At 35.5% G+C, this 12,906-nt stretch overlaps 1 protein-coding gene across 8 annotated transcripts in view; it reads right to left on the bottom strand.

The window, feature by feature from the left end:
• The window catches only part of SHOC1 (shortage in chiasmata 1), a 114,262-nt gene that overhangs the window by 3,595 nt on the left and 97,761 nt on the right, over nt 1–12,906 (bottom strand). For all 8 annotated transcript variants that reach the window (XM_072598087.1, XM_072598083.1, XM_072598085.1 and 5 more), the window contains 3 exons: nt 9,623–9,754; nt 6,324–6,473; nt 977–1,955 (listed from right to left, as the gene is read on the bottom strand). In XM_072598087.1, coding sequence (XP_072454188.1) covers nt 977–1,955; nt 6,324–6,473; nt 9,623–9,754 — 1,261 coding nt within the window. The remainder of the gene's footprint in view (nt 1–976; nt 1,956–6,323; nt 6,474–9,622; nt 9,755–12,906) is intronic.

Raw genomic sequence — 12,906 nt, 5'->3', positions numbered from 1 at the left:
TTTAGTAGATGATCTCACTTCTTCCTTTACTAAGTAAGACTTCTTTGCAAATTTCCTTATCTTCTTTATGCCAAACTTAAACTCATCTACATCTTCCCCTACTTTGTTTCCTTTGCCTCGTTCTTCAAGGTGGCCCATTTTCTTGCCAGAGCTAATCCAATTTAACTCGCCTAGCTAAGCCTCACCTTTTTGTAGTTGTAAAATTGCTAATTGAATGCAAGTTTAAGATTTTAAGATCTTAATTAAGTTTCATATTAGTTTTGTGTTAGCTACTATTCTAACCTGTTGACATTTTTTTGTATTTTGATTCAGTCAGCTATTATATCAACTCTCCCAACTTTGTATGAGCAGTAGATTTGATAAGCATAACATTTATGCCTTTATGTAAATTGTTGATAAAAATGTTAAAACAGCACAAGGCCAAGAACAGATCATTTCAGATAGTCGTTATTTGCTGACATCTAGGCTACCACCATGGTCTTTTGATCTTCCTGTAGAGTTTTGGTGTTCCTTTTTAGGCTGGACCTGTGATTTCATTGGTATGGAAACTCCCTCCACCAGAAATTCATCTATAACTTAGAGAATTCACCAGGGCACTAAGAGGTTAAGGCACTTGCCAAAGGTTATACAGCCAGTGTGTGTCAGACAGAACTTTAAGGTCTTCCTGAATTCGGACTGCTCCTTTACTAAGGAGCATCATTCTACCTACATCATTCTACCAGTCAAGTGATCCTACCAAAAGAGATAACTTTTATACAAGTTTAAATTAGTAGGCTTTCAAGTGTGCTACTTCATTTTATTCTTACAATATGTTTGCGTAACGCATGTTAATAAACAAACCCAAACAAATGTATTGATTTTTAAAACGAAATGAAAAAAATTCATAAGAAACCCTGGCTGTCTTTTTTAACTCATAAAATCAATGATAATTAAATTTAATTTGAAATTATTCTCAACAATTAATAATAGTTGTTACCTGTTAATGAATCATTGTCTGCTAAATTTGATGAAGTTGCAATGTGTCTTTTCTGTCTTGAATATCTTCCAGATGTTTGCTGGACATACAGATTGTTGAATTTTTCTGAGGTTGCATTTAAATTATAGGTACAGGAATTATGTGCAAATGAATTCACATTGGAGAAACCTAGTAATCCTTTGCAGGAAGTTTTGTCTGCCTGAGCATCTAGCCTGTCACACATGAAGCCTTTTAATTCATCAGACACACAATTTTGTTGAAACCTAAAGGGGTTAGAGGCTGTATTTAAATTGTCTTTTTTAGGGAACCATGTATCATATGAGCTGTGTTCTTTACCATATTGCAGTTTTGGAGAATGGATTTGTGATTCTAGTATGTTATTCTTAAAATTCCAGGTAGCAGGATATTCAGAGTTCTCTAGTGAAAAGATGGGGGAATCCAATTCTTTTATTTTTCCTTTTGTTATATGTATGTCTTTTCCCTTATAGTTTATACAGTCAGAGTTAGCAACAGTCTCAGTCATTCTTGCTTCATAATTCATTTGGGCCAGTCCCGAAGAAAAGACATCTGACTCTGAATCATTCTGCTTTAGGAAGGAAGTGCCAGCTGTTCTTCTGGATTCTACGTTATTTAGAAAAGCAATATCCTGTGGTTGGTGTGGGTTCAAATTGGAATCTTCCCAGTAGTTCATTTGTTCATAAGATTTTGAAGATGGTAAAATACATTGCATTTCACTTGGTCCTGTAAGAGAAGTGGTATAATTTGAAGATAGACTTGTATCTTCAGGCACTTTTTCATATGATTTTGGATGACAATAATACTCATCCTGTCCTCGAATGATGAATGCTGAAGAATCTGAGATCGAACACTGAGAAGAGATGGTACCAGGCTGGTATCCATTTTCTTGATATGATGAAATTAGAGGTGATGTTGTCAGGGAAGAACCAATCTTGAACAAAGAAGTAATCTCAGAGAAGTGCTAAAAAAAATTCCAGAGAATTGAAAACAGCAAAATACAGTCAATAATTAGTTTAACTTAACATTTATTAATAAGTTAGTGTCTACTTAATGGGTTTGAGGCACTTTGCTAGCCACTAGTCAGTAAGAATAGAGACATGTACACTCATAAATATACAAGTTTTTATTTGATTAGATGCCTAAGAGGTCAAACAAGACAGCACAAGAAATCTGAGGAAGGACCATTTTTAAGGCTTTTGGAGGAGTTGGCACGTTATTTAGGCCACAAAGAAAAAGAATGATTTCAACAGTAGATGTGTGCAAGTCTGAGGCATGATTTCAAGGATATATCTTGTATAAATTCCTGAAGGTGGGAGAGGGAGGACATCTCAGAAAATGGCAAGTAGTTCAGTTTGGTTGGAGCATAGTGTGAGAAGAAGAGCTGTGAAATAATGTTGGAAAGGCAGTTTGGAGATAAATTATGAACAATCTTGAATTAGCCAGGATTAAGAAGTTGTATATTATTTTGTAGGTAATGGGAGATTGAAGATTTTTGTGCAAAAGAGAATTGTGATTACACTTGTGCACTAGGAAAATTATACATATTAGAGAGATGAGGGGCCAGAAGACAGAAAGACCATTTAGGAAGCTATTGCAATATGGCCAGATATGTGCTTTAGAAATATCGCTTTGACAACTCTGGAGGATAGATTAGAGGAGTGACACTTTAGTCTGGGAGTCTCAAAGCAAAATTTTATTTGAAATGAGTTCAACAAATGCAAAACTGATCTGAGTTTACAATATCTAACAGTTGTTCAGAAAGTCTAATTCTTGCATTCATGTTTATAAACTATAAGAAAGCTAAAAGATCAACAAAAGGGAAGTTATAACAATAGCATAAGTAGGAGGAAGCAGTATGTGTTGAAAGGAGAAGTGAGGAATTTGAAAGCTATCCACAGTATTTGGCACATGAAAGAGAAAGAATGGCCAAAGATAAGTCTTAATTTTCAAGCCTGGGTTTTTGGGCATATAGTCATGACTTCAACATAAAGGAGATAGCATATGCCATGGAAAGAGCACTAGATTTGGAGTAGGGAGCCCTGGTTAAAATCCTGACTCTACCATTTAACATCTACCTGACCTTGGCCAAATCATAACTTCTCTGGGTTTCGGTTTCTTTATTTGTAAAATAAAGGGGTTGGATTAGATGACTCCCAAGGTTCCTTTTTTAGCTCTCTGGTCTTATGAGCAAACATTGAGAGGAATAATAATGATTCTGGGGGGTAAATACTGAGCTTGAATTATTGAGGAGTATAGTAGGCAACCAGAAATGGAGAACTGGAGTCGATGGGGGAGTTCAGGGCTGGCTGTACAGATCCAGGAGTCGCCAGTGAAAAGTTTATAATGGAACTCATGGGAGCATGATATAGTAACCAAGAAAGCTGATGTTTTTACCTGCATTAAGAGGCATAGCACTATTGCTAAACAAATTGTGGTATATGAATGTAATGGAATATTACTGTGCTGTTTAGAAATGATAAATGTGATGAGTTGAGAGAAGCATGGAAAGATTTAAATTAATTCTACAAAGTGAAGTAAAGCAAAGCCAGGAACACAAAACAAATAAGGATTACAACAACATAAATGAAAAAACAAAACGTAAAGTGAATGCTGGAAAATTATAAAGTACAAGCATGGCCCAAAAGAAGATATATGAGATGATACACTTACCCCTCAGCAAAGATGGGAGGTCCATATGTATTTTATACTGCATATATTTTAAAATTTTTTTGATGTGCTGGTTATTTATGGTACTTTTTCTTTCTTTTTCTGAATTTGAATTATATTTATATTATTATAATTTGAATTATATAAGATGACTGGAAGGGAAAGAGACAGTGGAACAAGGAAAGTATCATGATGAAAAAAAAGCAAGACATCAATTTTTAAAAAGCCTACTTAGAAATTAAAACAAAATAAGAGAAACATAGTGTAAAGGACAAAGGAGGTGAGAATCCTGCTCTACATCTGCATTATTGTGTCCATATCTTAGTGTCATATTTTAGGGAGAAAGTACCCTTGTTCCTGTTTCCTCCATGAATTTGTTTCTCTCTTTTCTTTTCATTGTCTTCTGGCATCTTTTCTTCTCTCTACAAATATGCTCAGCTTGTTTCTAAAAAACACCTTGTTTTGACCCTCTTGTTTTAAGTTACCAAGATATTTTTTCTCCTAATTTTTACTGTCAAATTTATGGAAAGTCTACCCTCCACATCTCTATCCATTTACTCCTCAACCCCCTCTAATGTGGCTTAACTCTGAATAACAGAGTAGTAACTGCTCTCTTAAAGATTATCACTTACCTCCTAAGTGACTCTTCCAGTGTCATCCTTGTTTACATCTCTTAACAGTGGACACTGTCAATCTTCTGACACTTGACAGTGTTCACTTGCTTGGCTTCAGGCCCCACACTCCGGGTTTTCTCCCTAACTTTGGCTTCTTTTCCTCTTCCTACTTCATAAGCTGGTAAGCCCTGTCATCATGGAACTTCTCTTTGATTATGACCCTTTCAAATGGCAATCTTTTCCACACTTACGGCTTCAGCATCACTTCGATGCGCATAATTTACAAATCTATGGATTTCTAGCTCATGTTTCCCCTGAGCTCCAGATACAAATTTTCAGTTGCCTAATGAATAGTTCTATCTATATGTCCCTCAAACTCAATATTTAATGAAAAGTACCATTGTTTACCTAGTCATCCATGGATGAAACTTTGGCATTTGACTTCCCCCTTGTTCACTTTCCTCTATATGGTCAGTCAACAAGTCCTATGAACTCTACCTCTACAGTATTTCTTATATCTTTTCTATTTCCACTAACACCACTCTATTAGAGAGCTTCAAAACCACTTCTCTGCTACTGCTGCAGCTTTCTAATGGTTCTCCCTACTTTAAATCTTTATCCTTTACTAGTGTCTTTGTGACCTTGGTCAAATCACTTAACATCTCTGGGTTTCAGTTTCTTCATTTATAAAATAAAAGGAATGGATCAGATAATCCCCAAGGCTTCTTCAGGCTTTAACTCTCTTATAAAAGAGGAAGTTAGGAGGTGGGATAAATTTTGGGGGAATGATAATGATTATGGGGAGAGATAGTGAGTTTAAAGTACTGGTGGGACTCATTCCAGTTGATGAGTCTAGTAAGCAGTTAGGAATACAGGATTGGATTTGATGGGAGAGTTTGGGGCTAGAGATCCAGATCTAGAAATCACTAAAGTAGTGTTTATAATTAATTCACGAGAGCATGCTGTGGTAACCAAGAAAACCAATGCAATGCATTTAAGAGATGGCTAACTCCTTTGACTGGGGGATGACTAAACAAATTATAGTACACGACTATAAAGGAATATTACTGTTCTATTAAAAAACAATGAACGTGATGAATACAAAGAAGCAAGAAAAGATATACATGAACTGATGCTGAGGGAAGCAAGCAGAGCCAAGAAAATAACATATACCAGAGATGTCAAATGTTGCCCAAGGGTCATAAGCAGCAGGCAAAACTCTGAACCAGTTTAAAATGTAATTGTGAAATATTTGACAAAATAAATCAAAATATAATACAGTGTAGATAACAGATTAATCACAGCATAGCAGCATCTGATGGTATAGTGGAATCAAGCCTGGAATATGGAAGACCTGAGTTTGAATCCTGCCTCAGACACTTCCTGGCTGTGTGACTCTGGGCAAATCATTTACCATTTATTTGCTTCAGTTTCCTCAACTGTGAAATGAGGATAATAACAGCACCTACTTTTCAGAGTTGTTGTGAGGATCAAATGAGATGTTTGTAAAGTGCTTGACACAGTGTCTGGCATATAGTAGGCACTATATAAATGATTACACACACAAAGGACAGTACAATCAATAGTGTGATAAGATCTCATCATAATATTCCTCTCTTCATAGCCCTTCATAATAGTTCAAAGTCTCCTGATGAAGAAACCCTAAACTCCTTATCCTTAACAGGATGCTCAATAAGCTGACTTCACCCTTTTTAGCTTTATCTCCCACTATTCTCCTCCATGTGCGCAGTATAATTCTAGTATGTTGATTGTATAATATTATATATTTCTGTAGCTGCAGTATCCTCCTTACTAAATTGTTATCTCCATGAAGACAGGAATAGTGTCTGTCGCCCCTAGAACCTGGTATTTTGCACATTGAGGGCACTTAATAAATGGCTATTGATTTAATGAATGTTAAATGACTAATAGCCAATTAAAGTTTCACAAAGTAATATGTTCAAATAAATTAGTATTTCATTAACTGTGAAACAAGAAGATCAAATTTAGATGCTTTTCTTCTGAAACATGAACTGTAGATAACTGACCTTTAACACTTTGGAGGGAACTTCAGGCAGAAGTCCTTGAAGTTGATCAAGGGTTGCAGAGAGCAGCCAAGGCAGTGATGGTCCTTTATTTAACATAAGCTGAGCCACCAAGGGATTGATACATGGAAAATTAAGTAAACACATTTCATCCTGGGTAAAAAGATTTTAAAAATGGTCAGGCTTTTCATAATGATTCTTTTTATGTAATTTAGTGTGTTTGGGGCTATGGGAGGTAGGATTAGAGAAGGGCAAGATGGCTTCTTGGAACAAAGAATCTAGGAGCATTTGTTTCAGTTTATCCAAAGGGTTGGTTGCAGCACAACTAAAAGGTATTTCTCTAGCTGGCTCCTTTATTTTGAAGCCTTCAGAGTTCCCCTTCTAAAGAACAGTTATTTGCTAGCTACATCAGTGTTGTAACTGATGAGTACATTATCATGGTTTCCAGATGTTCAATTTCATGAAGGTCTTATGCAGGGATGTGCTGGTAAAAATCTAACATCCAACCTCCTGAGAAAAAAATGTACATACAACACACTTTTAAATTTAATCTGCATTATTAACATTTTTGCCATCACTTTCTTAAGTCTAATAGTCAACAAAACAATAAATCAAGCCCTGATTTGTAGTGTTTGCCAGTTTCTGAGATGTAAAAGCTTACCCTGAAAATTTAACAATTGGTATCCATGAGCTGGTTATAAGTTGGTTCCAGAACACCCCTGGCCTTCTGTGAAGAGCTTAGGAAGATCATGTATCTACCTTGCCTGACTCAGACCTCTGGACATCTCACTGTCTAGAGAGACCTGCATCTACCTTTACTACCTCCATGGCCTATTTCCACACTTTCTGGGCTTTTGTGGATGGGAACGGCAAGCCCAGCAAATACTACACAGAGTATGCCATGATTAGATGAGCCTTTAGCTGGCTCTTTAGTTACATCATTCACAGAAAGTCTTGTAACTTTTAATGGATAAGATTTTAGTTTTATAATAAATATAAAAGTGCTAATAATATTAACTAGTTCATAAGTTCCTCAGGCAGTTTGCCATTAGAGCAAAACAGAGCAAACACTAATAATATCAGAACTCTTGAGTCAAATTATGATACTAGACTTAAGATGTACATTCGAGCAGGGATCACCAATTTTTATTTTTTAAGGCTGGAGGGTCATTATTAGAGTTTAAAAAATGCTACTGATGATAATAAATTCCATACAAAATGAAGAGGAAGATAGGAAAGGAGAAATAAAGAAAGTTTAAAAACTGAGAGGAAAACAAGAAAAGAATAAGAATAGATGCATATGTTGGGAAGTAGTAAAGTGCCATAAACAATTAACCTAGGGAATACTTAGTGGCACTAATGGCTTAAGTGGATGGTTTTAGAAGACTCAGGAAATTAGCTCTGTCCTTAGCTTAGGTATTAGCTGTATTTAATAAAGTTTAAGTGATTTTATTTCTTTGTTCTCTTTCTTAGTTTTCTTTTAGAAAAATAGAAAGAGATCTTTTGATTTATGATCCATCACCCTGATGCCTTAGAGTATATAGCCAACTAAAACATCCTAGGGTACTACAAGTAGAACCAACAGAACACAGAGTTGGAAGGCAGTCTGAAAGATCAGATTATTTGGAAACTGTAAGTCTCTGGTCACAGGTTTGTTCTTTTTAGTGCCAGTTGTCAAAAGCTCATTGTAGTGATGTTCAAGACCCAAGATTAATTAGACTCATATTCAATAATCACTTATTGACTGCTTACTATGTACAAAGCACTTTGCTAGGAACAATTCTTTTCCTCCTAACATTGAAATCGCATTAAAATGTACATTAAAGGCAGCCTCAAAGAGAAAGAGGCGATATCTCAAGAGCATCATATAGACCAAAGAGAGCTGTGCAATTTTTATTACTAAATAGCAATCCCTAATTTTCAGTCCCTTAGGGTCCTTTTACATGCCAATTATATGATTATAGTCAGGCTTTAAGCACCTCTTCCTCTTCCCACTTTCTTACATAATACACTAATCAGGCCCTTCTCCCTAAAGCATAGATTTTGGGTATGTGGCCCTGATCTGCTATGCTCAGGGATGGCTATACTATCTCTGTATTCAGTAAGTAAGGCTGATGCTGGCTTAACTGCTGGAAAATATATGTATATATTTTGGAAATGGCTTACAGGGCCTTTTTTCACATAGAAGAAAATATTCCTTTTTTTCTACTTCAAAATTTGATATAGTAAAACATTAACTGTGGCCCCATATCCAAACCAAAAGCGTGTGATTTCAGCAGTACACGTCATCAATGCGACTCTTGTATGACTTAGTACAATGTCTTCAAAAGTTCCTGTGGCCAAAACAATTCATCATTCTGTGGCTAAGCTAGTGAAAAACCTCTCTGAACTTAGCTAGAATGGTTCTCAGGCAAGAGAAATACAGTACATCACTAGATGCATACCTGAAGCTTTTATATCTTGGCAGGTCCAGCCAGGGCTTCACTCAGCTGGCATAGTTTTTGAGAACCCAAGGTAGGTCTGGTCTAATTATAATGCCACTTAGCATTACAGGTCTCAAATAGATTATGATCATAGAAAGAGAAGCTTCTTGATATTAGGTAAGGCTCAGAACCCACAAGAATAATAATAGTTGGCACTTACATAAGATTTTAAGAGTTCCAAATATATCTATGTAATATAATTATATATGATCATATCATATATACTTATATACAATGTGTATAATATGTATAATATATATATGGGTTTACAAATAATTTGACAAACAGTAGAGGAATCTTTAAATAATTTCTAGATTTTTTTCAACATTAAAAAAGGTTTGTGATAATATTTATGAATTTAAAACTAAAGAATCAGGCAATTTTGGGGTTGGCATGAAAACTTGGGAAGTTTTAAGTCTATAAGTAAGCATTTGTAATGATGTAGTATGCTTAGTAGTTAACTGATAAAGTAAATTTATCTAACTAAAATATTCTACAACTCCATTTGTCACTTTTTCAGGGTAGTTGCTGAATAAAATGATTGAATCACCTAAGTTCTAAAGATTTTATTGTTTTTTCATCCAATTTAATACACCTATTCCTTTTAAGTTAGGAATTTGATGAAGGACAAGGTTTTTAAAAATACTGTGTTATGTGCAAAGTTTACAGAACATTGTGCTAATTATTCATTGGCTACTAATACCAACTGATTGATACCACTTAAATGTAATGGAATATTATACCACTAATATTATAGCATCTAAATTATTTATTTACTTTGCAATCGATAAAAATAATTAACACAGCTGAGAAACATACCTCAGATGGTGAAATTGAAAGCCAAGACTTGTCCAGCCATTCGTGAGGATCCCTCTTAGAGGACGTCAAGATGTGGTCAGCAATTTGGCGAATTAGCTGGGCAGTTTCTTCTGCTCCTGGCATAATAACAAGCTACAAGAGTTTTCCCATGTTAGACATCAGGCTATGATAAGGATAAAGTATCACATAATTTATTAGTTTTCAGTTGACTAGAAAACACAAGGTGATTCTTTAACTCCAGTGTTTCTAATATAGTGAAATGTATTCATCGTAATTGATCAACATGGCATACAGATCATTTCATTTCTGAGGTATAAGAATTTTTTCTTTCCCCCTTCATTTTATGGAACTTTATAATTTTCCTTTTTAAATTTGCTATCTACTACCATTATACTCTCTGTAATAAGGGTACTATTGAAATGTATATATACAAGGAGAAGTATTAACTTGAATATGATTAGTAATTGCAGATTTTATCTAGTAATTAAAAAACAAAAATCCTTAAGAACAAATAGCAGAAAATGAATATTTATTTTACAAAGGCACATATCAAAATTTCCAGACACAAAGTTAAATAAAATAGGCACTTGTAAACTGAATCTGAAGCCATGTGATAAATAAAAAAGAATTTACTTTAAAATAATGATTGTCATAATCATTTTGGAGTCAGAGTACCCACTATCATTTGTTTTATATCATGACATTTTCCTCAAAAAGATGTTGCATGATAAACACATATAGTTAAAGTAAAGTTAGCCTGGTTTTTTTTGGGGGGGGGGCAATTTCTCAATGCTACTTAAAATAGTTGGAGATATCTAGAGGCATTATAATAGTAAGACCTGGAATTATTATCTTATGAACTTAAATTTTCTGTAGAGGGAAAAGAAGAAATATGAAGTCTTTTTACATGATTAATTCAATTAGTATCCATGCAAACATCACGTGACTTTTATTCTTTCCTTTTATTTTCATTAGGTCCTTTCAAAGTAAAACTATTCTAAAGAATGATTTCCTTAGAAAACATACTAAATGTGCACATTTAATGAAACTTTTATTTCCAAATTTATACTATTGATAAATTTTAGATGATCTACGAAAAATTGACAGACCATTTAAAAAAAGAACCTTAAAGATACCACACTTCTATGACTGAATAAAGAAATTTAGTCTTAATTAATTATTATAACTCATATTTATATAGTTTTATGGTTTACCAAGTACTTTGATAATTTCATTTTATATTCACAACAATTCAGGGAGGTAGATGCAGCTATTATCCCCATTTTATACAGGAGGAAACTGATAATTAGAAAGTTTAAGTGAATTGCCCAGGGGTATACAATCAGTAGGTGTCTAAGGCCAGATTCCAGTTAAGGTCTTCCTATAACAGTTCTAACACCTTGATCTACTCTTCCACCTAATCTCTTCAAAAACCATTGCTGTTAGTACATGATCAAAGTCTATGTTACTTTATTGATGTCACTTTTCAATCATGTCTGACTCTTTGGGACCCCATTTGAGGTTTTCATGGCAAAGATACTGGAGTATCTGCCATTTCCTTCTCCAGCTCATTTGACAGATGAGGAAACCAAGGCAAATGGAATTAAGTGACTTGTTCAGGGTCACACAGCTAGTAAGTGCCTGAGGCCAGATTTGAACTCAGGAAGAAAAGTCTTCCTGCCTCTAGGCCTAGTGCTCTATTCACTGAGCCATCTAGCTACCCAACACACATCTATGGTTATGGCTACTACATAAAATCTATGAGAGGCATATTAAAATGAAATATAATATGTAAATTGAAAAACAAAAATTTGCTCCTATCTTAAAATGTTCCTTCCCTCAAGGAGCTCACATTCTAATGAGGGCAATAACATACAAACAACGATGTGTATACAAGATATACACAATAACAGCAGGATTGAGGATCACCAGGAAAAGCTTCTCGCAGCAAGGGAGATTCGAACTGAGTCTCCAAGGAAGCCAGGGAAGCCAAGAGGAAGAAGAAGGATGAGAAGTGGACAAACGTTAATATAACATCCAGGCACTCTGCTAAGAACTTTACAAATGTTATCTCATTTGATCCTTACAACAAGCTTGGGAAATAGGTGCTATTACTTATCTCTCCATTTTGCATTTGAGGAAACAAACAGAAAAGTTAAGTGAATTGCCCAGGGTCACATAGCTTGTAAACATCTGAGGGTGGATTTGAACTAAGGTCTTCCTAATTCTAGGTCCAGTGCTCTATCCACTGAGCTACCCGGCTTATTTCAAAAAAAAAAGTGGCAAGAGAGGGCACTCCAACCATAGGAGACAGGCTGTATAAAAGCACATTGTCTGGAAATGGAGTATCACGTGTGACAAAAAGCAAGCAGCTCAATGAGGGGAATGAAATCTATCATTAGAAATGTAGGAAAGGGCCAACATGTGAACCTTGTATCTGATCCTTGAAGTATATGGGGGGCACTGGTGTTTCTTGGGTAGTAGCTTCCCATGGCCAGACCTATGCTTTGGGAAGATCCCTTTGACGGCAAAGTGGAGGATGGATTATAGTGGGGAGAAACTTGAGGCAGGGAGACCAATTAAAAGGCTGTTGTAATAGAGCAGGTAAGAGGTCACAAAGGCTTATGCTAGGTGGTGGTGATGTGAGTGAGGAAAGAGAAATTACCTGAAAGATGCTGTGAATGCAGAAATGAAAAGATATGACAACAAATCAGATATATAGACTGTGAGTGAAGAGCTGAGAGTGACACTGAGGTTGTAAATCAGGGTGATTAGGAGAGTATCTCTATAGCAAAATTTGTAATTATCTTATAAGGTTTAGTTTTGCAGATGCACTGAGATCAAGGTCTAAAAGAATTCTAGGAGTTCTGACTCCTGTTGTTGTGTTCGTCCTTTGTTTTTCAAAGAGGACCATGACATCAGAGAAATGATGACATGATTTGCACTTGACTTTGTTTTGAGTGAGGGAGGGCTGTGCAGGTCACCAGCCTCACTTTTCCTTCTGAGCCTCCTACCACATTTAGGGATGTAGAAGCTGGCAGCTAGCAGGCTGTGTAGTAATGCTAATAAATGTAAGTGTATCTAGAGAAGGGCAATAAGGAACTTGGAATCATGCTCTTTGGGGATCAGATAAATGATATTTAGCCTAGTGAAGAGAAAACTTAACAGGAAAGGGCTAGTTATCTTCAAGCATTTGTGGAAGATGGGTTAGACCTGTTCTGACTGGCACTTGAAAGAGGGCGGCACTATGATCAGCAGAAGTTACAGGGAGGCAGATTTCTAAT

The sequence above is a fragment of the Notamacropus eugenii genome, chromosome 3, assembly GCF_028372415.1.
Source record: "Notamacropus eugenii isolate mMacEug1 chromosome 3, mMacEug1.pri_v2, whole genome shotgun sequence".
Classification (NCBI taxonomy): Eukaryota; Metazoa; Chordata; class Mammalia; order Diprotodontia; family Macropodidae; genus Notamacropus; species Notamacropus eugenii.
This window is presented reverse-complemented; position numbering and strand designations above follow the sequence as displayed.